Source organism: Pyxicephalus adspersus, chromosome 6 (genome assembly GCF_032062135.1).
Source record: "Pyxicephalus adspersus chromosome 6, UCB_Pads_2.0, whole genome shotgun sequence".
In the NCBI taxonomy this organism is placed as follows: Eukaryota; Metazoa; Chordata; class Amphibia; order Anura; family Pyxicephalidae; genus Pyxicephalus; species Pyxicephalus adspersus.
This window is the reverse complement of record NC_092863.1, coordinates 13522425-13549375: the sequence shown is the minus strand read 5'-3', so window position 1 is coordinate 13549375 and position 26951 is coordinate 13522425. Positions and strand designations below refer to the sequence as shown.

At 38.8% G+C, this 26951-nt stretch overlaps 2 protein-coding genes across 2 annotated transcripts in view; one reads left to right on the top strand and one right to left on the bottom strand.

The window, feature by feature from the left end:
* The window catches only part of MAP3K14 (mitogen-activated protein kinase kinase kinase 14), a 28013-nt gene extending 27210 nt beyond the window's left edge, over positions 1–803 (bottom strand). Inside the window, exon 1 of the mRNA XM_072414631.1 lies at positions 614–803. The gene's annotated coding sequence lies outside the window, so the exon portion shown is untranslated. The remainder of the gene's footprint in view (positions 1–613) is intronic.
* An 18271-nt stretch (positions 804–19074) lies between these two features.
* MYO1D (myosin ID) overlaps positions 19075–26951 on the top strand; it is a 46022-nt gene continuing 38145 nt past the window's right edge. Inside the window, exons 1-2 of the mRNA XM_072414630.1 lie at positions 19075–19552; positions 19738–19873. Coding sequence (XP_072270731.1) covers positions 19779–19873 — 95 coding nt within the window. The 5' untranslated portion in view covers positions 19075–19552; positions 19738–19778. The remainder of the gene's footprint in view (positions 19553–19737; positions 19874–26951) is intronic.

Below are 26951 nucleotides of genomic sequence, written 5' to 3'. Positions count from 1 at the left end.
AGTTGGCCCTCCAATCAAACTTAGTGTTCCTGGCAGACTGGGGTTTCTAGAATGGAACCCTCCTTCCTTGGAGTAAGAAGAAATATCTAGTTTTGCCTGCATTTACAACTTTGTGACCCCCGTATCTTGCAACCCCATGGGGTTAGGGTGTCGAAATAGCCACAAGTCTTTTCTGCACACCCTAAAACTGTTGGGCCCATGAAATCCACCATTCTGGGAGTATTGAAGTTCAGAACAAGCGAGTCTGACACGGTCATAAATCTGACGGGGATCCCACAGAACACAGCCACACTGGGGCTTGCTTGCCCATAAGGTACAGTGAAATACATGCACAGTCCTATATACCCTTATGGACACAACTTGTAAAATGCATAGTAAAGCCATGTAAGGTGGGCAGGTATAAATACCCAAAACAGAAATATGTAAAGACAGATCACACAAAGACATCAGTTTTAGCATTCATTCAGTATTCTTTTTTACACTTGCAGTTACTTAGCTATGTCAGGGTTAATGACACTCACTGTTGTGTGTACAGTAACAAAGTTCAGCACAAACTTAGTTGGAGATGTTTAGACACAGCCCTCTATATCCAACAGATATTATGATTTCTTACCAGTTTGTATGGCTTCTCTTTGCCTCTCTGCTTGACTTTCAGGCTTTCTTCTTCCTCTGTCACAGCTCCCACTTTGGCCACCCTTTCCTACCACCCCCTCCCTGATCTGATCACACTTTGCTACTTTAGTTTAATGCTTTTTTTCTCTCTTCTTCTTCCTGCAAGTCTATAGCAGCCACCCCTCCCACTGCCTTCTCCTCCTGACATGTGATGATCTCACCCCCCCCCCCCCTCCCCAGCTATTATTTTGTGCACTTTGATTGGTCCACAGGCTCACGGAATTTCCCGGCAAAGGCTAAGCTTACCAGAAGAAGCTATCCTATTGGTCTGAATTAGGTAGCTGCTGTACCTCTAGTGCTGCTCATACACCCAGCATGTCCTTAGGTATTTCAATCTTTTACCCAACTTCCTATGTTAGAGAATATTAACCATAACCTATATTATTTTTATTAAACTTTTATAAAGTGCCAACATATTACACAGGGCTGTACATTAAATAGGGTATATGGATAAATGCATAATTTGTATTGATGGAAGGTTAGTTTATGTTTTTTAATTAAAAGCTAATTGAGAGTGGTTTACAGTAAACTCTCATGTGTACAGCTGGCATAAGTGTTATAGGGGAACTAAACCCACCTGTCCCTGTTCCCTTGCAGGGCGGCATCTTCTTCCTTCTTCTCTTCCAGTATGATCTTTAGCCACCTTGATTGGCTGGCTTGGGATGATGTAACATTGCTTGCAGGAATTTATTAATTCCCAGCACGCACAGAGAAAGCCAGGAATGCTGGGTAACCTGGTGACCAAAGTTGACACCGTGCATTGCAGAAACCCAGAGCAATCAGTAATTAATCGTGCGGAAGTCCCAAAATATTGCAAACACGTGTTTAAGTTTCTAATAATTTTCCCTGGATAGAAGACAATCATATATCTGATCAGATGTACTAGATTACTCTTATACACGATACAACCTGTATATCTCCAATGGTTTAAGACAAATGCGGCTCTGGGTAAATATTAAGTAAATGTCCTAAATGTACAGCATTCAAACTATCTGAACATTGTGGTCAGCTGACCCTTATGGTAAATTCCCTTTTGGGCTCATTTTACATCTGATCAGTTTATGAGAATGATAAGACAGCATTAATGACAGCTAGCATTTATCTATCCACTTACTGTGCCCTCAGGCTGTCATGGACCTGCAGGTAAAGGAGAATTAACACCGCCATGAACTCATCTAGCTGTCATTCTCATTTTTCTTTTTACAAGCATGCTGTGTCAGCACATGAGCGAATCTTTGAGCTGCTTGTTCTTAGCTTCAGTGTACATGAAGTGGAAAAGTTTGTTATCTAAAAAATAAATTAAATACATATGTTATTGAAAACAGAACTGCGTTTATTTATTTCATTTAGGTTTATATTTTAAATACTTCACATATAAATAATAATAACAAAGAAAAAATAGTGGACAGTTTAATACAGGGCTGTCCAAACTTTTTGCAAAGAGGGCCAGATTTGGTGAGGTGAAAATGTGTGGGGGCCGACCTCTAACCAGGGTTAGTGTGGGCGTGGTCTGTGCGGGTTTCCGCACAGCACAGGCCCACCAGGGTGACGTGAGGGATGCCCTATGCGCAGAGTCCGGTGTCAGTCAGTCAGTTCTTGGAATCAAGGTGGGAATGGTCTGTGTGGGTCCAGCACAGCACACGCCCACTGTAATGATGTAGGGGATTTCTTGTGCACATTCCTGTCCTGCCAATTATGCCCGCCGAGTAGCAGGCCGATAATTTATGACTGTTGATCCCACTGAGTAGCAGGCCGATAATTGATTGACTGTTGATCAACTCAAATGAAATATAAAATTACTTTTTTTATGCGTGTATTTTATACTGTGGTCAACAGTGCTGGTGGGACGGATATTATTGATTTTATGACAGAGGCTGCAGGCCGGTGGAAATCTGAACACAGGCCGCAATTGGTCCCCAGGCCGGACTTTGGACATGCCTAGCTTATTAGAACTGTGGACACACTTTAGCAAGTAGTAATAGCAAGTAATTTACAATAAAAACAAACAAACTTCTTGCTAACGATCAGAAGAAAAAGTATTCTATAGATATATAATTAGACAACTATCACATATAAATTTATATATTAATATATATAATTTTTTACCCCTATTGGTATTTAAATGGGGGACTTCTGATTTGAGCTAGAGTTCAAAATCAGAATAATCACCTTGTTGAGGAATTTTCACATCATTTAGTGAATGTGTTGAAAGTTTACTTTCCAAAGAATATCCCAGCAGGTGCAAGGAAACGTGTTGATTTTGCCAAAGTTGTGCCAACTGCCCGGTGACCTGTTTCTAATACAGTATATTCATATTGCCTCATTGGTGTTCTGTTCTTCTGCATTTAATCCCCAGAAACTGTTTTATCTGCTTGAATATTTCAGCTGAGTTACTTCCGATGCTAAAACATCAAATTTACATCCAGGTAATTAGTATTCTTTACAATGAGATCAGCATTGGTGCCTCCACTTTAACAAACAATGAGTAAGGTACAGGTGCATGCATGCACCAAGGTAAAACAGACTTTAACCCTGCTTCTTAACCCGGTCACAACTTACCCCAGTCAACTACTATCGTGGTTAAACCTCAGGCCTAATGCTAGTTACACACGTGCAATAACTGTCGTTAGAAAATAAACGACTAACGACAGGTCAACGATTATGCACGAATATTTTGAACAATCGTATTGTGCACAATTCTGTATATGCTGTAATGATAACGATCATTCAAATATAATCCAACAATAATGTACACACGCTAGATACGATCGTTTGAACAATGCAGGAAGTGACATGTAAAGGAGGAAGTGTACTGCAGAACCATCCACGATCACTTAACGACCGTACACACAATAGATTGTGAACAATCGTCGCCCAATCAGATCTGCCGGGGCGGTCGTTCGTTTCCAACGACAATCTTCGTTCATTGGCGTCATTTGCCCACTTTTTTTGTTAACGATTATTGGACGAACAGTCGTTAGTCTTTCATTTCCAACAATAACTATTGCACGTGTGTACGCAACTTAGGACCACAGACAAAATAGAAATGGACCCTGAAGCTTTGCTCTTCAATGAAGCCTCCACTGTCCACTGATGCTGTCTTATCTATTGTCTTCTTTTTACTAACAATCTTTCACCAATTCCATTGGTGGTCAACCCACTCATCGCTCACTGTCGGTGGGATTAAATCTTTTTAACAATTGCAGGACTTCACAGATGGATCTTCTAATGCATTTTTCTCACGTAATTACATTTTTACATTCTACTCGTGTAAATAGAAAACCAATACAGATCAAATTAACATTCTCCAGGGTGTGTCTCACTTATTTATACCTCTCTAAAAATATAGACTACCATAAACCATGGTTTTACAATAGTTTCAAGTTCCAGAAATCATATAGCTCTGGGAAACACAGTTCAAAGTATTGTCTTGTTGCTATCTAATCGCTGAGCTCTTAGGCAAAAAGCATACAGTGCCTGATGAGGCACAATCCTAATTTTCTGACCCAAATTTTCTGTAAAAAACAAATTGTAATCACCTGTACAGTGACAAAGCATGTTACTGCAAAGGTTTTCACAAGCAAAAAAAAAAACACAATAATAGAATTATAGTCAATTAAAAAACTGGCAGTGATACTCAATGAAATCCACTTTCAATTTATGAAAATTTGCCAACCATGGCTGTTCTACAGTAATCTCCATCTTTTTCATCTGGATATCAGGGATTTGGATTCCCAGAAGGGGATACAAATGTTCTACCTTAACATCCACATTGCCTTGTTTGGACCAATGTCAGGGTCAGTGCCGGCTGATTGACTTAATTTGTCTCTCTGTGTTCATTAAATTTAAAATATTAGGCCTAACTCATGAAAAGGAAATGCACAGGAACAGAAAGAAATCTTTATGGTTTGATTCACACTTCCCTATTCTTGTGTTTCACTAAGGCAGCCTAATCATTTCAAATATCACAATCTTTGGGCTGTATTGTGCACCACAGTTCCAATTCAATGACAAATACCCTTGTTTTATTGTTATGCTCTCACATCATACTAATGTTTTGTGGGGGGGGAAATATTTCTAATTTTGCATAGCAAGTGGTGCAGTAACAACATTAAAGCCAAAATAAATAGGAAAGCACATGGTAAAAATGCAGCCCAGCGCAAAGCAACAAGAAATTTCATGCCAGCATGTGCATGTAATGCATATGCTCTGGTGCTAATGAGCCTTAACACTAAATATCTAAACCAACACACTGCAATGCACTGTATGTTTGTTGTGGTACTGGTGCATTGTCAGCACACTGGTTTCAATACACCTTTGCAGTCTTACTGTACATTACATTGATGTACCAATGTGAACAGATCCTTGGTGGTTTTTATGGAGTCACCAAATCATGAAGATCTATTGATTGTAACATACACAAGCAAATTTGTGTTACTGTATGTTTACTTCATCATGGATGCACACAAATATAATATGATTAGGTTGGTTGGCCTGCTCCACACATGTACATATACCAAGGCTACGTACACACTTTCACTGTCTTTCCTACAACAAATGACTGAACAAGCACTTTACATACAGCACCGTTTTGCTCTATAGAGAGTGGAGAACAATGGAGCGGCACCCCGCTGCACTCTCTCCCCTTCACTTGTATTACGATTGTTCGTGGATCCTCCAGAACAGATCCATAAATGACGCCAGACGAGCGCTGTACACATGCCAGATTCTCATCCAATACTGTCCCTGAGGCGAATATCGTAAGGGAATCATCTTCTCATCTTACGTGTGTACGTAGCCTTAAAACATTCTTCTGTATAATCATCAGTAAAATGAAGCTGTGATGTAATAAACCTCTTACTTTCATTCTAAAATCATCTGGTACAATATATGTGATCCATGCTGTGGCATTAAAAGTGTTGTCCCCAGCACCAGGGTGGGTCATTGTTCAGGCTGAGCAACCTATTGCTAGCTTTCAATGAATATTATCCTCCAGTGTTTCATTGGCACAGAGAAAAAACACTTGCAAAGGTTGTATGAAAACCTTATGTTTTAATTTAATACTTTGCTAAATAATACAATGGTAATTGATAGTTTTGATAGAGGGCAGTTTCTGGGAAAGCATAGGCCTGCTTCAAACCTTGCCAGCAAGAAGAGTAGACAAGAAAGTGCAGAGTTAATTTTGTTTTGGCAGGTTGTCAGAAGCCGTGGGCGTACAGTCATAGACATGACCATAACTAGGACTTCCACCTAACAGATGTCTATGCTCTATCTTGTGTGTGTGAGGGAGCAGTAGACAGAGAACAGAAAACCAAATAGACTTGGAATGGGGAAGGGGGGGTGAATGAATCAGTTGTATTTGTAGCATACAAATCATGTGATGGAGTTGGAGATACAGAAACACAGAGGGGTAGGCAGTTCAAGAGCTGCTCTATGCCTGTAGAAGTCTTAAGCTGCTTACACACATCCAATAATTATCGTTGGAAATGAACGATGAATAACCGATCGGCTGTAAATCGTTAACAAAAAAGGTGACCAGCGATGCCAATGAACGAGGATTGACGTTGGAAATAAACAACCGTCACGGCGGATCTGATTGTCTGACGATCGTTCGCTATCTATCGTGTGTTCAGTCGTTCAGTGATCGTGCATGTTTCTGCAATACACTTTCTCCTTTACATGTCACTCCCTGCATCGTTCAAACAATCGTATCTAGTGTGTGTACACTGTTGGTGGATTATATTTGAACGATCGTATTGTTACAGCATGTACAGAATTGTGCACAATACGATTGTCCAAGTATAATCGTGCATAATCGTTGATTGGTCGTAATCGTTCGTTTTCTAACGATAATTATTGGAAGTGTACCTAGCTTTAGTAACACTTTTGGATAATTTTGTAGAAGATTATGAAATCTGTAATATGAAGAAGACTTGGGGGACACACATCATAGATACACGCATAGATTCCTGTACAGAATACATAAAATGATAGTGCTACATGATTCTTACATGGCTAAGCATTTCCATTTAACTCATTAATTCACAAGATGCACTCCTTTATGTTACTGCTGTTATTAATTGTTTAATTTATTATGTCATGCAGCCTATAAACAGGTTGGACTACATTTGAGTATTTGCACAGACATCATCTATTTTGCTAGAAAGGTCTCAAGGACATAAGAAGGTTTAAACATGACATAAACTTGTGCTGTGTCTGTACAGGTAAAAGAAAAGGTTCACTTAAGTAGATCTGAACCCAATTCAACATTCTGTCAGACTTATGAATGACTGATTGGGAACTAACGCTGTGCTTTCCTATAAAGCAGCAGCTGTACAGCAGGATCAGCCCCTTGTCCATTCTCAATTGAACAGTCACTGGAAACAATTATAAACTTTTTTTTCCAGCAATGATGTTTATTTGATGTCTGTATGGGGCTATAGGTGCATGAAGTAAACATTGTTATTAAGGGACAGGAAATGTGATATCTGCAGAATTGCCAGGTAAAAATCAAAATTAAAAAGCAAGAAAAAATCAAAACCAATGCAGACATACTGATAAAGCTGTATATAACCATTTTGAGTTATGATAAGGTTTTAAAACTCTTGCAGGTATCTACTACAAAGTAATTGTTCAAGCACTTTGTTATAAGGTAACAGTTGGTTCTCATTGGTGTTTGTTGTCCCTCCCTCCCAGGTGCAGAAAAGCAGCATGGGACAATACACATGTTGCTTAGGAATGTCCACTGTTGTCAGTACCTGAAAGTTGATTCAGAGCAATAATCTGCAGGCGATGCTGGAGTGAATGCATGTAGACAGGAAGTGGCTCAAAAAGAGTGCAGGAGATCAACGGTGCTGGGTTTGCTGCCATGTGGGAGCAGGGGAAGAGAATGACATGCTTCCAATACCACAGAGTTCCGGTTATTTTTATTTGCTCTTGGCAGCTGAACAGAGCAGCAGGGTAACAAAGAGAAATTAAGTATGTAATGCTGAGGAGGGCAGCAGCTAAATTAATCTCTTGCTTTGGCCAACGTGGGCATTTGGGCTGTACACATCAAATCTGTCTGCCTAACAATCATTCTTACTCTTACTTTACATCTGGTTGATACTTCTATCATATTTGACATTAGACACAATATAAAGATCAAATCTAATGCATTTTTTTTATAAAATAAGTCATTCTGACCAATGGTTGATTAATATATCAATCAAACATTGTTGAGGAATTCCTGCTGTCCTTGCTCCGACCACCAGTTATGGAATTTGGTGAGAGAAGTGCTCCTGGCTATTGGTAGTCAACGCTGGGGGACAAAAGAATGGTGCTAGTTGATAAATGCTGGATGATATCTATTCTTTACCTGGTTGTGCAGCTAGAACCACCATACCACCATCAAAAATTTCTGGGACCCTACTAGGTAAACTTCTCAGGCTCCCGTTTAAAAGTACGGGCATTACTAATGTCAAGCTGTATTGATTGGAGCCCAGTACAGAAGTAACCCCCCCCCTTGATGGGCTCCCGTCTAAAAGTTTGGGCATTACTAATGTCAAGCTGTTTTGATCGGGGCCCGGTACAGAACGATACTTCCACTTTTCCACCTAGCACCCAAAAATAAGGGTCACCTAAGACTGCGTTTAATTTGATGGTATGTAAACAAATGCTTTCCCTTTTTTTTTCCTCCCCCTTTTTTTCCCTCAGCCCACCCAGCCATTGTGTCGAATCGAAAACAAACAAGGACATGTCACTTAGCCTTAGGGGAAAATTTCATAAATATAAAAGTACCTATTCAGAAAAGAAAACTGGGCAGGGCTGCTCCAGAGATGAACATGAATTAATGTACACCTTTTATGTCGGTTCTTATCAGTCACAGACCTGGTTTCTGGTACAAAGTACTATATTATGCGTTTCATCTAGAAAAGGAGAGTTATCCTAATGGATACAACTTGTGATAACAATGACACTCTTGCTTATTGAGAATAAATTCAGAAAAACAGGAAGTTCTGTGAAAGGCTTAATCTCCCTATGAGCCATGTTAGTACTGTATACAAAAAGGAATGTGAAGCATTGATCAGAGGGTTTTATATCTATACTAAAATGGCATTTTTGTTGTTATCAATGGGAAAGGTAAATAACAGACACTAGCCGTATTTGTTCCTGGGTAATAGAGGTGATCAGAGGCGGATGGGATTATGAAATGCTCATGGAATTATCATATCAGTAAAATATTACCTGTGTGTAATTTACAACTGTGCCGTTAATGGTTGGAGAACTGGGATCCTGGCCCTTGTTTGAACAGTTTTCCTTTTGTTGACAAAGCTGAAAAAGGGAGGCCTGAGAAATGAAGCTTCTTCTAAGGAAGAAGTGGTGGTTTCACTCAGAAGATACCAACTTCTTCTTTCAGACCTTCGGGTCAGAGATGAAGAAGTCCTATTTCTGCAGAAGTGCAGTGTTCAGGGTAGTAAGCTAAATGCCATCAGTGACTACAATAATTCTTGCAGTTACCATATGAATTTTAAATACCGCAGGTAAATACAACATTATTCGGAAGAATATCTGTGTTTGCTTAGCAAAGCAATGCAAACATTACAAATATGATTTATGCCCAGTCCTGATCACAAACAAAATGCTCAACAAAGATCTGAGTAATTCAGAAGTGCCGTGTACAGAATGCCAACACTGACCACATTTATCCCTGCAGTAACCATACCAATTTTTTTTACTACAGGTGAATACAACATTATTCTTAAGAATATGTTCTTTTGCTTAGCAAAACAAATCACAAGACAATGAAAACATTATACATTCCTAGTCCTGATGTCCTGATCACAAACAATATGTTCAACAAAGATCACTAGCATGAACAGTTTACTAATGCTGAACTCCAGGCAAACATTTGAAAAGCATATATGCTAGATGGTTTATTGGAGGATTTGTATCTTTGTAGTGATCTTCCTGGCCCTTTTTAGATGGGAACACAACTCTACTCTTTTCAGCAACCACCCAGCTGTTTTTGGGTGGTTATGAAAAGTTAGGTCACAATGGTGGGGCACTGGACAGTTGGGCTATATTACAAAGGCAATGGAAAAATGGAGCATTAAAAAGTTGGAACAAAGTATAAGGGAGGCAGTAAAAAACTAAAAGATTTATAAGGGTTACTAGATTCCTATGGCAACGACCGCTGTGACCATAATATTAATTCCAGCAGTGATCATGTGCATTATTAATGGTGGAGTGGTGACAAAGTAAGACATTTACCAGTAAGGAAACCAGTAAAAGCAGGAGCCATGTTTTCTTACCTTAATGCTAAGAGACCAGTAAAAGCAGGAGCCATGTTTTCTTACCTTAATTCTAAGAGACCAGTAAAAGTAGGAGCTATGTTTCCTTACCCTAATTCTAAAAGACCAGTAAAAGAAGGAGCCATGTTTTCTTACCTTAATGCTAAGAGACCAGTAAAATTAGGAGCCATGTTTCCTTACCCTAATTCTAAAAGACCAGTAAAAGGTAGTAGCCATGTTTCCTTACCTGAATTCTCAAAGACCAGTAAAAGTAGTAGCCATGTTTCCTTACCCTAATTTTAAGAGACCAGTAAAAGTAGTAAAAATCATTTACTATTACTTGGCAAATGTTTTCAGTTCTGGAGCAGATTCATTTCAGGTTTGCTGGGTCACCCAGGTTCTCCCATGATAGTCTTATCTTTCCTAGTTTTTAAAAGCTTTCATAAATCAGGCCCACTATGTTCCAAATCTGACGAAAATGCTGATGTCATAAGTAGAACACAGAACCTGGGTATGTTAGCCATATTCTGTTGCAAAGAATTGTTACTTTACCCTGCAAGGTGACAGTATCTCTTTATGTGCCTGCACAGAATTTTTAATAGAGTGGAATCATATGCTCATTATCGTTCTTCTTTTTATTTCTGAATGGCATACTTTTGTAGGGATTGCAGAATAGATTTTTGCTTTGCATCTATCGATTGCTTACCAAGGTTAATCTTCCAAACCGTGCCTCATCTATTACATTTCAGTGCATTGCAGAATTATGAGTCAGCTGTTGAAACCACTACCAAATGCGGGTTCAGGTTAACATGTACATATATCAGCTAATAACTGCAAACGCCAGTTAAGATAAAACCTATAGCCACATTCAGTTAGGGTTTTATGCACATATATAGTGTAATCCACACCTTCAAGAGTTTGCTTTCTCATACCTTGCAGAATGCCCATAACCCCCAAACAATATTACTCTGATAAATATACAGTGACTACCTCATGTGGCCACTGACTGCAACCCGCGTTTGCTGTCTTGGTATTAGCCAGTCACCGATCATACTGATGAGACAGTTAGGGAATGTGCTATATGACAACAGAAAAAATAAATGGTGTTTTTTTTAATTACGTCAAGTGGAATAGTTGACATTTAGGAGTTCATATTACATACCAAATATTTTCACAGGTGAATGAATTCGGCCTCCATAACCTGGACACAAAAATGCACGTTTTGTGCTGAATATTTCTACCTTTACTTCCTTGTTGTTTCAACAATAGTGCTAATCTTTGTTAGACAAAATGATTAAGATGTATGCATTGTCTTATCACCACAAAGAAAATATAACTACCAATAGACATAAAGCAAAACTATGGCCTCCTTTAATATTATTAAATATTTATAGTCATGGTCAAAATTATTGGCACCCTTGCATTTTTGTGAGAAAATGCACCACTTCTCCCAGAAAATTGTTGCAATTACAAATGGTATTGACATGTTAAAATAAAATATTCCGCACCCTCCAATGCACTTCTACTTGGCCAAATCCTATCAGAACACCAGTGAAAAAATTGTTTGGCTTCCACCCCAGGTGGAAAGGCTGGATTACCTAGAATCCGTGTCATGGGTCCTTCAAAAGAGGAAACAGAATATTTTTTTATTGTGATTGTATTGTGATCAAGAATGTCTGCATAGCTGGTCTGTCAGACGGCTTGACCCAGGGTATAGAGAAATGTAATATCGGGTAAAGATAGTCCTCACTAGTGACCCACTGCTTCGATTTCCCATGATGAATCCAGTTTAAAACATGTACTAATGCTGCTGCATGATAACCTTCCAAGTGGGGGAGACCCAAACCACTCTGCTGTTTGACGTATAAGGATGGAATAGCGTAATCTATGACTTGTAGATGCCCAGACATATCTCACTAAAATATCTTTCTGATGTCAAAAATATGAATTTGGCAAAATCATTGGTAACGCCTGAAAGAGGTACAGAAACCTACGGAGTATATCAATTTTTATCAGTGCCACTCGCTCAAACCAGGAATGGCCAGGAATTTCTGGTCCAGGTTGCTAGACAGGTCTGCGTATCCTTCAGTAATACAAGTCATACAAGTCCAGTAAGTTAGCTGATAAATGTACTTCCAAATATTTGATGGAAGATGACGACCAGTGAAATGGGAATGCCTGTGATACAAATGTCACTTCATCTTGAGGTAGAGTGATTCCAAGGATCACTGATTTATTCACTTGATTTATATGAATTTCAGGCCATGTGTTTGACGTTTCGTGTGGAATGTTTCTTGGGTTTTTTTTCTTTGCTTTTTTGTGTTCTTCCAGTGCCACCAAAAAAATAAACATGATCATACCAAAGCATTTGTATTTGCAACAAATTTCTGGGAAAAGGTGTGCATTTTCTGACATAAATGTAAGGGTGCCAATTATTTTGGCCTTGACTGTATATGTACTGCAACATTATAGGTCCCAAAGTCCCATTGATTCTGCAAAGCCCATCTAATGCAGCTTTCTGTGACGGTGTAGCAATAATTTTACACTGCTCCTGAATTCAGAGTTGGCACTGGTAAATAGAACGGTGGAATAAAAAAAACATGGTACGGTGGGCATGATTTGCATGGCTGTACCTAGCCAGTCAGCCCGGGCCCACCCTTCCACCGTGAGCTGCAGTGTCTGGGAATATAAGTGAAAGGATTTGAGTCAGGGTTTGCATCACAGATTCAGTGCTTGTTCACATTGTCGTACAGGACATTTAGAAAGATCTTTAGAATAATCCTGGCTGCCCAGTAAAAAAACTGAGGCCTTTAAACTGAGGTCTGCAGTTCCTGCAATGAAGGAAAGAGTAGAGAATGCAGTGCTGGAGGGAATCCTTTTTCAGATAAAGGTTTGTAATGTACAAATATACTTGCACACTAGAACAAAAGCTTGCCCTTATGAATGCACCTATTTCCTGACTTGTTGAAATTATAAATTTAAATGTACCTATGTCTTGCCTCCCCCACCCAATGTAACAAGGTTATGTCAAGGTTAAGGTAAAATAAAAAAAAAAGTAAAAGTTACTCACCTTAGTTCTCGGCTTTCAGCCCCATAGTCTGGGCATCGGTTATATCACTCAGCCTTACCATGGGAAACCTGCGAGTCATAAATATTGGCACAATTTTCTTCTAGAAGTGAGTAACTTTTACATTTGTTTCCTAATATTCTTGGTTAGTACATTTTGGCAAGAAAGAAACAGCACAGCACTTTGATAGCGCTCAAACAGCTAATATAAAGCAGTAAGGAAAAAAGTCTCTGTAATGGGGAGCACAGAATCCTGACTCTGTGTCACAGACCATTATTGTATAAATTAGGAGTGGTAGGGAAAAATATACTAGTTGACTAATTAGCTTGACTTTGACAATGTTGGAAGTTATTTGATGGCAAAAAAAGCAAACAGCAATACAGGCCCCATTAAATCAGAATTAGTCACAATCAGTACTTTCCTTTGAACCTATCCATGGGGTATTTTATATGAGTGATGACATTTCACATTTTACAGACAATGAAGTTGTACGAAGGTCACTGTGTAGGCAGATGTTTGTCCTAAGGAATTGTCTGAAATGGAGAACCAAGCACTGAAGAAAGTCTAAATAAACTTTTCCAGGTACATATGCATTCAGGGTTTCTAGAATATTACTGGCTTGTTAGTTATTTCACAGAAACACAATAAACAAAACACATATACCTTTGAGAGGCAGAACAGGGTATATCTTCATTGCTACTGCATTAAATTATTTTTTCCAGTACAAATATTTACTAATTAGGGTAAATCCAGGGCTTTGTGGTTACCCACTGTCATCCAATCCTCAACCACCCCAAAGCCCTGGTTACGACTGAAACAAATTGGAGTTGCTGAAAAGCCTTCTAGTATGGGCGTTTGTTTGCAATGGGGGTGAGGTGTAGTTTCAAGATGCTTTATGCAGCTTCTCTGGGCAGTCAGATGCTTCCATAGTCTCCTATCCTCTTCAGCAAACACCTGTCAAAAACGTTATGTTGAATGCTCTCATTCGCTTTCATACATTACCATACTCTGGCTGAATGTGTGGGATGAATTCTTATTATCTATTTACAGAAAGCATAAGTGATCAGGCGAAAATCATTTAGTTTATTTGTAATAGGATCCAAATTAAACTATAAGGCATCAGAGTAGAACAACCATTACATAAAGCATTGAAATATGGAAAATAATGATATTGTTCCCGTTCAAAAATTTGCCCACCCTTCTTTCCTAATAATGCCACCCCCACCCCCCCTTTAAGGTTTTGTAATAGTTGTAGATAGAGCCCCTTTACTGATTTGTAAAATTTTCCAACCTTTTCCCACATTTCTTGATATCCAGCAACATTTGGGTGATTTCAGCTATCATTATGATTTGAAAAGGCCACACACAATTTTTTGATAATAGACACTCCCTAGGAAAGTCATATTTTCCAATGGCCAATCATTGGGTACGTAAGCTTATGAGCACAGCTGTATATATAATAAAGTTTATATGAAATTTTAGGGATAGAGTTTTGATCTATTATTTTATAGGCTTTAACATTCCATGGATATACCTAGAAAAAGCTTTTAATAAAAGTAAATGGTTCATTGTACATAGTTTAACCATCTAGTTGCAGAGCCCCAAGTGGGTGGTTCTGCATTTTCTAAAAATAAACTCTCTGTCTCTGTGTCAGCATTTCGTTTTTGGATGATTTCTACAGAGAAAAATGATGATCCACACATTAGTTTTTAGTCTGCATTATTCTAACAGCTCTGAGTCTCTTAGGATCATGCTATCCATTGTGTGCTTTGTGTTCTGAGCCAAAAGATTGAATCACTGACGATGAACTTCTGACGCTCTGGGTGCACTAAATGCACCCAAATATTTGCAGCAGTTATTATATTCTGCTTATTTATTTTTTTTTTTTTGTAGGAAAGCTTCTTTATTTCCTGATAGCAGAGTTTATCCTTCCTGCTTCTTTTCATTTCTGGCAGACAGTGATGCAGACCATCATTATGGGACAATAGGAGTAGAAGGGGCAGGAAGTTCTGACTTTGTCAGAAGATCTTGGCAAGTGTTTCTTCTTGGAACCCTGGGTCACCGCCAGGGGTTACTAGTGGTTCCTTGAGCAATGGGCACTTGGCCCCAAGATCAGGTTAAGGTAAACCAATGACAAATTTCCAGTTAGGTGACAACTCTGTCTTTGCTGCACTGAAATCTCAAGTTGTGTTTTTAGTCCTGCCTAAGTTCTCCCCCTGCTGGAATGCAGAACAGCCTCCTCTTCTCATCTTTATAACATAATATATAAACTATGTTTTATTGTTAGAGTGGGTGTAACAATAATTTGAAGACTGATTGCTCTGTATCATATATCAGCTTCCCCTCCACCCACATGTTACTTTTCCCCTAGGAAATGCTTAGAATGCTGTTTGCCAGGCTGAACAAGATTTACTTTCACTTCATAAGGGGTGTACTGGTGTTGTCACTGTGCTTCTCAGATATATATATATATATATATATAAATAATGACAAAACAAATTGTCATGTTTATCATATTTACAATAATAAACTTGTATTGCACCTTATTTATTTATTTTTTTTTTTGTTTTATTTTTTTATTAAAACTCAGAATAAACATAAAAGGACAGCATTTCAATAATACAGTGGGCACTGAGGCATAACACACAAGAGATACTAAAAAAGCATAACTCAGTGAAACAGCAACAGATGTGTTCCTTTTACATTAGAAGACTGTGGGGGCAACTTTGAGTGGGATAATACTATTTACTATTATAAACAGACTAAACAACAAGCTAGACCCACCGGAATGCAAATACCCAAGCAAAAAGATACAGAAGAAGTTCTGGCTCTTATAGATTATGTAAATAAATCCAAAATAATAATCTACCATTTATTAGTTTACTTGGGTGTTATTTTGCAGTCAGTTCAGATAGACTTAAACAACCATAGGGGAAAACTCTAAGGGCCATATATATCAGTGGACAACCTCTGTCAAGGAAAGTTTATACTTGCATACTAAACCATCCCTGCTCCAGATTCTACAACTTCATTTGTATTGGCACTATAGAGAGAAAGGGGAACACATTTTTTTATATTACCAGGTACCAATGGGATGAATCAATCATTGGTGTCAGTTAAGCTGATCTGAAAGTCACAAATTCCCCAAGGAACCTCAAATAACCTCTGGAGGAACCCTGGTAACTTAAAAAAAATAATTTGTTCCCCGTTTCCTCTATAGTGCCACTGAAGCAGAATTGGTTATGTGTTCCTTTGTGACTTTCAGATCCGTTTAACTGACATCAATGAAATCTATCACCGGCAGCAAAACATTGATAACTTACCTGAATTAAAAAATTCAGGGGGGGGAGGGCATTGCAATAACAAAAGTTGGACTTGTACATATGTTTTTATATGGTCGGAAGTGTGTGTATTTATAATATTATTTTTTAAAAATTAATATTCAATAATATTATTGATGCATTTATTTTATATTATTCAATAATGAGAAAAATAAATGTCAACTTGTTTTATTGCTATAATGGTATCATAGCGCACTCTAGTGGACATGAGCGTCAATACAGTTTAAGCTATACTATAAACAGGCCCAAACATTTAATTAGGTATTCAGCAAAAACGTATTAAGTATATAAGTTAATTAAACTATTGTACATTGTTGGAAATTTCTTGATAGTATCCTCCTGTAAGATTTTGTATAGAAGTGCTCATACTGAAAGAAGGATGACCAATACTAGAATCAAATTGTACTTTCCATATGAGAGCAGGAGAGAGCAGAGGGATAACCTCATCATTGAGCTGCTGGTCCTGATATATATTGTTGGTGTGGGGTAGAAAAATCATATGGAATTAGCTGACAGAGGTGTCAGGATCTATATATTTGCTGCCCAGAATTCTAAATTGTCAAGAAATGATTCTTAGATTTAGCTGCCTGACTAAAATAAAGTTTTCAAAACTGAACTCCAAGCAGGCAGCTAAATGGAAAATTGATATGTATATACTCAATGCTGCGGTAATGTCAACTACCACTGAAAAAAGAAATCTCAATGTGTACCTCTCACATAGGGCAGAGCAGTGGCACAGAACATGTGGGAGCTGTACAATAAACAGCTTTTAGTCCTTGTACATTCATTTTTTCTTCCTGAAACCTGGAGCTATTTGTCTTTCCATAGGCCTAAACATGAATGGTAAAAGCCTTAGAAAATCGTCCTGGGGCATTCCTTTAGCTTCTAGGGCAAACCTATACCATATAAGCAATGATTTACCAATTCATCCAAACCCTGAGCAATAGCAAAACACAAAAAACAAACAAAATATTATCTATCCCTGGATGACAATGCCACTACTTGTCTGGTATTTATTGAGCCTGGGATTTAAATACCATTATTTGCCTCTCAGCTGGGTGAAATATAGATCATGGATAATTTTCTTACATCCTATTAGCATCTCTGGTATCTATACCTTTACCCCTCTGATTCTTCTACTTATATTTTACCTTTTGCGGTTCCACTTTTCACCCCTACATTATCATGTCAACAATAATATTAACTAAAACTTTTTTGTTTCCATTACACATAATATTTTAAAGCTGAACTAAACCTGCAATACTCACCTGTTCCTGCCACCATCTTAGTCGTTTTTCTCTTTATAAATTGGTTTGGCACAACCACACAGGAGTTCATTAATTCCCGGCAGTTTCAAGGAAAGCTGGAAGTGCTGAATATACCGAGCAACAAACAAAATTTGACAGCTAGGCAGAAACCAGGCAGATAAGAACAGGTATTGCATCGCCTGTCCATCCTTTCTGCAATAAAAACTTCCTTGATGGCCATTTATTCCAAGCGGCACTTTAGTTCCACTTCTATCCCACTGCCTATGTCATCACTAGGTATTGGTATGCAATCCTTCAGCTCATGGCTAATGAGAGGGCTGGAGGAACCTGTACAACTAGACTGTAGACTAAAGGAGGGTGGAATAACAGTTTCCAGGTGGCTCTCTTCAGATGGTACCTTGCCACCCATTCTGCAACCCCCCGCCACTGCATTGGTCCTTAATGAACCAGCATTTCAACATTTGAAACAGATGGCACTCATCCACCTATTATTACCTACCTTCATTCTCTATGCGCATCCGTGGGCGAGATGTTACATGTAATATCTTAACCACAAGCATGGTCCATTGGACAAAGGAATATCGACATCACAATCCCACTGCCAGTAAAAACATAGGGCCTTAGAGCATACTTTCAAAAAACAGAAAAAAAAGATTTACAACAAAAATGAAGATCTGGCCCATGACTAGATCAGATAATAATATCATCATTTTTATATATGCATATATAGCACCATCATCTTCCATGGCAATGTACAAAGACTCACCATAGAAGGTAAAAAATAATTCAGCAATAGGTACAACTTTATTCCCACATGAGCCTTTGTTGTATGTAGTTTGAAGACATATATCTAATCACTTTTACATTAAGGGCCTTGTTAAAGCAACATTTTCTCTACACACACGCACCCTGCAAAAGTAATACTTACCGGGTTCCACAGCACCTTTATTGTATATGTGGCATTGGTTAGTTTAAAATAAAAAACGGTAATACCTGCGTTTTTGTGTGTTCATCCCATTCATGGGCCTTAAAACATGCAGAAAAGTTCAGTGGTATGTGTAAAATAATGGAGAATATAAATTTCTTGAGTACTGCAAAATCTCTGTAAAGTATATTGACTTTGATAAACTGCAAAAGATGTCAGCGCTATATAAATGCATAAATAACTAAAGGTATAACGATAATAAAATAAACTCCTGCAAACACTGATAAATTTTCATGCAGGTGCAGAGACTGATATTTTCATGCGGATAGCTTTCCTGATAGCACATCACCTGTTGACCATTATATTCACACTGCTGTCTGAGTTTCTCTCCTAAACCCTCCTGTAATTCCACCCTCATCACTTCTCTTCCCAGTGCACCCTGCCTTTCACCCCTCCCTCATTTCCTCCTCTTACCTCCTACTTCTATGTGAATAGCTTCCATTCTCACAGACCTCCCTAGTCCCTCCTTTCCCTTGTCCCTCCCTTCTGCCTCACCTTTCCACTTCTTCACCCTGGCTTTGCAGTGCCTTCTCCCTCCCAAATTGCCTTACCTCCCCTCCTCCTTTCCTCACCTCTCCCACACACTCTTCCTGGTCTCTCCCTCTATGGATGTATGGGACTTTATCACACAGCCCAGGAGACTGATTTTACCTCTGGAACCTGACAGTCAGCAGCAGATCAAAGGACACCCCTGACAAGAACACTGTAAGATCATTCCAGCTTCATTCATAACATTTCTAACAAAAGGTGACATCACATCTTTATGAAGGAGATCCTATGCCGTTGTGTGTGCTGCACTTTTTGTGATATTTTATAGCATTCCTTTTTGGTGAAACATTCCAGTGTACCGGAAATCCAGGATCTGTGACATAAGTTTCATCAGAGTTGTAAAGGAAAAGCCTCCTCTTAAGAGACCTCACCTGTTAAGAGACTCCTGCATCCCAGAGGTATTGCAGTCCTAGAAGTCAGACACCTGGGGATGACAGGGAGGGAGTGCAATCCGAGAGGGAACCAAGTACAACCTGGGTGTGACAGTCACTGTTCCTGCAGGCAGGGTGCATCTGTGTGTCACAGTGTTGTCCTGCTGTGTTCTGCTTAGTTTTTTACTGACCATCTTCTACATCTAAATTAGAATTTTGGTGTCGCTGAGACCGCAGCGGTGTCGCCAGGACCATGGCGGAACAAGAGGGGCTTCAGTATGGGAAAGCGGACTTTGTGCTCATGGACTCCGTTACATTACCAGAATTTATGGCTAATTTAAAACTCAGGTAAGTGTCTACAACAAAATTCCATATGACAACTCATAGAAACTACAAATGCAGAGGTTTGAAGCAACTAATCACAATTAACTTTCATGTGTCTTCCTATAACAACTGAATTTGAATTTGTTGATTTAAGCTTTCCTGATTGCACTGCTTCAGTGATAAGCCCTCAATCACTGAGTTGATCAAGTGGACCTGTCATTAGTACTACAGGGTAGGTGGGTAGCATGCAAGCTCAGCTAATATCCAAATTTGTTGTGTTGTTTTGCAAACAAATTGTTGTTCTTTTTATTGCATGAAAGACATGCCATCGTGGTGGAAATTAGTCTAAAAGGCTTTCATGGTATATTAAGATTTTTTGAAATGGAAACAGATCTGTTTTGCTGGTCGGAGAAGCTATAAACACAGCTGTGTCTGGTAACAGAGATCACCCACAACACTAACCCTTAAATGTAATCTCTCCTTTAAAGTTGACACTAACTCTACTTTTATCCTCACATTGCCGGCTACTAGTAGGGTTAGTGCACAACAGGGGAAGACCCAACAATGGAGGAAGTAAGATGCTTTTAATTGATTGCTACAGATTTCTGCATGAAGTGAGGGGTAGCAGCTACTGTGAGAGCACCAGAGGGAGAATAAATACCCATCATACTTAAGCTAGGTACACACTTGCAGTCATTATCGTTAGAAAATGAACGACTAACGATTATTTTGAACAATCGTATTGTACACAATTGTGTATATGCTGTAACAATACGATCATTCAAATATAATCCGCCAATAGTGTACACACGCTAGATACGATCGTTTGAATGATGCAGAAAGTGACATGTAAAGGAGAAAGTGCACTGCAGAAATATATGCGTTAACTGAACGACCATACACACAATAGATAGTGGACGATCGTCGTCCAATCAGATCCGCCGGGACGGTCGTTCATTTCCAGCGACAATCCTGGTTTGTAGGCGTCGTTGGTCAGTCGTTGAGCACTGTTTTTGTTAACGATATTGATAAATATTGCAAGTGTGTACGCAACTTTAGTCCCTGGTTCACCTGGGGCTCCTTTCCCAGTAGGTGTGCCAGTGAACCCATAGACCATATTACAAATTGAAATTAAATTGAATAACTACCAGTAATTGTAAACAATTGTGTATGTTAACAAGATCCAGGCCTGTTTCCTCTTGTTTTCTTTCATGTTTAGTTCATTGTGTAGCAACAATGGCCTCCACTTATCTAGACCTCCACCCATGAGGTTAAAAAGTTGTTGTAAGCTTCCAAAATATTGATGTGAAATTAGGAACTTTTTACTGTAGTGAAAATGACATAATTTGTAATTTCCCTTCTATAACCAAAGAATAGGGAATTAATCTCTAATATATGATATCACACCTAACCACCAACCTACCATTTACATTGAAAGGCAAGTTCAGATGAATGATGAGGTTACTGTCCCTAGACTGCACCCATGGCTGAAAAATTACATGGCGCAGTTCAGTACCACCTGCTGTCAAAGGTTTATTGGCTAGCTCATTTAGAAACCACTCACAAGTTGGGGTTCCCAAGTGGCTGGCAAGGTGCTAACCAATGCAAGCCACCCCAGAGAGCACCTGTTCTCACCGTCTGTCTGAAGCGTAACTCTACTATTAAAGGAGCTCATCATCTATTGTCCCTTCTATGGTCGTAAACTTTTAGGCAACCAGTAATTGTGGGAGGAAACTACTGAGAGCTTTATATAATTAAAAGGATAAAACAGCACTGGATGCACATTGGTCACCAGGGAGGGAGGTATAAAGTCTTTTGGTCTGGCTCTCTTATTGATGAGGGGATCCCTGGCCCAATTCTAATGCTTGCCTGACCCTGGCAAGTCCTATGAAGAATAGTTCTGGCAGGTGAACCAAGTAAGGGTCTCTGTCCCCTATTCTGGTACCCCAGGAATTACAGGGTCTGAGGCCCTTTTTCTCTATAGAAGGACCAGTGTACATTTTTTCTTTGTGCACTCTCATTTTAAGTTCTCACTGTTACATTTCCCAGTGTGTGAATGCATCTCAGACGTAAAATAAAAAAATTACAATAAAAAATTTCAGGGCATCCTCTAGCTTAGGAAGTAAGGCTGACTCTGATGTCTGATGTGCTGCAGCTTCTAATGCACACTGTGAGACGCTCACTGTTTTGACTAAATTTTGCAATTTCAGTCCAGTGGAGGCATCTGTACAACTGTGCAAGACTGAGGGGAAGGTTGGGGTTCTTCTTATTTGGCAAGGGTAAGAGACTCTCTGCTGCCTTCCAGAATTTCTGCATAGGCACCAACTTCTTTGCTTTTTTTCACCTGTTTTGTATTTTTGCAGACAGAAATTTGTACGTCTGTTTGTTTCCTAATTTTAATTTAAACCACCAAAGTAAATATGGACCATGTTCAATGGGACATTTCTGCAGCAAACCTCTGTGTTTGGGTTCTGTTTTTGGAAATTATGCACAGGACTCCCCCCTCCCTTTCTCTTCCACCATCAGTTAGCCCACCCTTCCTCCCCCCTCTTCTCTCCTGGCACAGAGTGCTAGGTGAACGCCAGTTGGCATTTTCTTGTGATTTAATGTCTGGGATCTCAGGAACCGGAAAGGAAATGACGACTCCTGAAAACAAACCTCATATTGTCGCTGTAGAACATTCTTCTTCTTTTTCATTTTTTTTTTTGTTTATTTTTGCAAGTTTAAAGGGTGAGTCGGTCCAAACTGCTAAGTGTAGAGATGTCAAAGAACTATTTAAAGTTCTTGCATTTAAACTATCAGCCTTTTTATTTTTTTGAAAGTTGACTAATGTCAGTGACATGTATGAGTGATCTCTCTTTCCAAAGTTCATGGTAACGACACACTCGCACTGTAGACTGAGAAACTGGAACAAGGGAGTCATTGTTAGGTCAAGACGACCACAGTTTTCACTTTAGAAAAATCCTCTTTGTCATTCAAAATCCACATATGTACTCTATGGAAGAGGGCAATGACACCAAGCACAAGCCTACCTGAGCATAATGTCCTTGACACTCATTTTCTGACTCTGTAGGTAAATATTCTTATACTGCCAACAGTTTGATTGTGTACAGACACAAAACAGATGCCGTTAATTTGGGAACTTTCAGGTCCTCCGTTTAGGTGGAAAATATCAACCTATTACATAATGAAATATGTTCTACTGTGAAGCATTTGGCAACAAGGGGTTATTCGTATAATACTAAACTCTTATTCTGTCTTAACAAGAAATCTTTATTCTTGCTTGAACTGCATCTGAGACAAGATCAATCATGTTGGAAGCCATAACAATAGGATTGTATTGGGTAAATCTTTGTGGTTCTAGCTGACCCACTGACCTTTAAATCAGTGAAGCAGTATAGCAAAATCACAGCGGACTACTAGGCAAGCGACATAGCATGTATGTGGGATACAGTAAAATACAAATAACTTTATATCCTTATAATAGTACAATACAGACCCAAAAATAACTTATTAAAGCACAAACTTTTTATTTAGTTTTGGAAAGAACAGGGAAAGGGTGTAATCATTTTTGTTGTATGTGTTCCTTCTTGTTTCAGTAGCAGTGTGTCAGAAGGATAAGATTTGACCAAAAACCTCTGTATCGAGGACAGATAACATTTTGTTTCAGCTTCAACCTCTGTGTTGTAATGACAGTTTGTGTCTTTCAGAACCTCATTTACGCCCATTTCTTGTTCTGATGTCACAGGAACAGGAAGGAGAAGGGAAGTAAAGCAGTAGAAACTGGATATAGGTTCTAGCAATTTCTGTATCCAAGATTACATTAGTCATCCGTGAAATATAAAGATGAATTACTCTACAGTGCATGTGGCTACAGGCATCAGTGAGAACTTTGAAGCTCATTCATTGCTTGTAATGGAAGTTCTTAGCCTGGCCACACTTACACTTTAAGAACCACAGTTTATTAATTCCCAAAAAAGGCAATGAAATTGGGAAAATGAGCACTGTTATGAGATTTTCTAGTGCTGCATAGTAGACTTTTACAGTTTTACATGGTATGGTGATGAGGTCATACAATGTTTGCTACGTGTAAAGCATACAAGTGATGCAATGGTTTAGGAATTATATCATTTGCCTAGTTATTTCATGCTAGAAACATTCATAGTCAAATCTACGTAAAAGACACTTAAAATGATTGCGTTAATTTTCACTTTGTTGACATAAGATAATAAAGAACCTATAGAAGCATGGTACAGGTCTACCAGGTGTCACTCTTTACAAATCCATTTTAGGTAACAATCTGTAGGAAAATAATTTGGAGTTTCTGAGGGAATTATTTAGAGGTTGTATTACTAGCAAATATCCGACTATTAAGGGGGTAATCTATCCAGTTATTAAAAGTTAGTTTTATATTTGTCTCCAGTAATATCTAGATAATATTTTTTCACTTGGTAATGTTTAAAAAAGCTGAGGTTTAGGAAGGTAGATCGAGAACTGCCCAAAGCCCTATCATTAAAATAAAGTAGTAAAGTAGTTCAAAACTTTTTTTTTTTTTTACATGCATGCATTTGAGAGTGGGTGTGGCAGTGTTGCAGTTTTTCAGAAACTGCATCAGAACCCTAGGTCGGTTTGTTAGCTTTTATTGATTTGAATGGTAGCACTATGTAACCACAAAGTGCTCTAAAGGACAGCAGATGACCCATAATCTTTTGCAACATGTGACAAGCGAACCACAATCACTTTCTAAAGCAGTGGTCCCCAACACTTTTGGACTTCACGGACCACTAAATTTACACACTGCAGACCACGTATGCATGAGGAACCGTGTGTCACTCACAGGGGAAGAAACGTTCCCCAGAGTGACGTCATGATGCCAGAACTCGCCCACTCTCCCATCACAGGTCTGAGTCTGCGATGGGAGAGTAGGTGGGATGTGTCCAGAGATACAACCCATCCACTGCCCTGAGCCTGCAATGCATACGGGAGACATGGTCCGCGTCTCTGGCCGGTGCATCCCCCCAAGCAGGGTCTTTCTTCTGACCCCGCTGGGGGGTACTCTGGCCAGAACTGGGGACCACAGTTTGGGGACCGCTGCTCTAAAGCATTAAGCTAATACTGAAATGTTCTTCCAAGAGCATATCAGTGGAAATCAGTTGAAGAGGATCCCGGAGCAGTTACCACGTGGCTGTCTGAATTTAGCAAGTTTTATAGTGTAATAGCATACTTTCTGCATAGCAGCACAAGATACACACTCAGCATTTTTAAGATGCTAAGCATGGAGTCAGGTGTTGGAAAATTGTAACGCATTCATATTTGGAGGAGTTACATAATCCATGGCAACCCAGTCCTGCGAGATGAAGCCAGACATAAATGGCGCAATGAGGGGAGTGCAGATTATGCTTCTGCAGAATGTACACTTGTTTTCAGCACTGATGGCTTTGCACTGAAAAATACCTCCACTTAGCTCTCGGGGTGAGACCTAACATACCAAACTAATTCTTTCACTCCTTCTAGATTTCTCACCTTTTGCGAAACAGAGTATTGCTGCCCATTGACATAACATAAGGGTGAAATGTTGAATCATATGTTTGTCTTAAATGGTTTACTTACCTGAAGAATGTTGCTGGAAAAAAAATCAGTGAAGATTTTAAAGTTGTTTTCAGCAGTCTTTGTGTGCCTGTTTTTCCAATTTAACATAAACTTGGTGAGCCACAAGATGTGGCTCCTTTGTGCATACTCTGACACTAATTTCACCTTATCACTGGCAATCCTGAAGTTCCTTCATGAAATATTTTATATACTTAAGCATTATTGGGAGATTTGCCCACACCAAAATGGTATTAGAGAAATCATCTCGGTTTATACTCTGGTTACAGCAGTAGATGTTGCTGTGTCTTCATGTAAAGTGTGTTACAAACCTACTATTAGAGACATGAGTTTGGTATACATTTTACACGAGGACACAACAACATCTACTAGTGCCCAAACAAAACTTCATTTAATTTTAGAAGTGACCTATCATAACCAGCCTAAAAGTTTAAAAAATCTTTAACCTGTAAAAAACGGGATGAAACATAAACAGACTGAGCCCATGTAATCATAATATTTCCTCTTTTAAATACATTATTTAAAAAGTACACACCATTGTGTATTGTATATTGTGTATTAATTCAAAATATTAATTTGGCATTTATATTTGATTTTTATTTTGAATGTTAGCAGTGACTGCAGCATTTGGTGCCTTAGGTTTGTACTCGAGTATTTAATGTATTTTCAGGTAAAAATAAGAACCTCAGTTTATATTGGAATCTGTTTATATTTAAGTATATACAGTACTTCTTTTTTGTCAATCAAGCACTGGCGTATGTCCTGGGCTATCCTAACTCAGAAATGCATTGGGTTCAGTAGAAGAGTTCATAGAGTAACTACATACATGGGATCGTTCTGTGACCACGCAGACTTTCTCAGCCCTTTTTTTTTCCCCATGTGTCAATTAAGGATCGCCTATTTCCCCTACACATATCTAAGTTATATTTATTCTAAAACTACCTGACCTCACTAATGGTTGACGTGTTTGTCTACCTTAAGCTAGTTGTCCTTTTACAGCACTATAATCATCTCTGTTACACATCAGCCCAGATATATTATTTGTACTTTTGAAATATTTTTTCAAATAGATCCAAAGGTTGTATTTATTATGTGTTTTATGAACAGAAGACATTGCATGTGCTGACTTTGAAGTATGGCATCATTTTTAACCCTGTGAGGCTTAAAAGTTTTGAGAGTGACTTTGGTTGTTGTCCAAGGAATCTAAAAAAATTTGAGGTCCACCCGCAGACCCCTTATGGGTACAGGGGGTCACTGGCTTCAAGAATAAGATTTCCTCTCCAGTCTCCACCCCCCAGTGGAGTTGTAGTTGCACTGCTGTAAAGGCCATCTTAGTTCTTTAATTGGGACTCTAGCCAATATATATAGGAATATGATATATAAGTAAATATGACAAGGGCTAGTGATACGTGTGAGACATAAAATTGCTGTAGTAAATGAGAGTACCAGGAAACTTAGATGCACAGTTCTGTTTTCTAGCATAAAATATTACAAT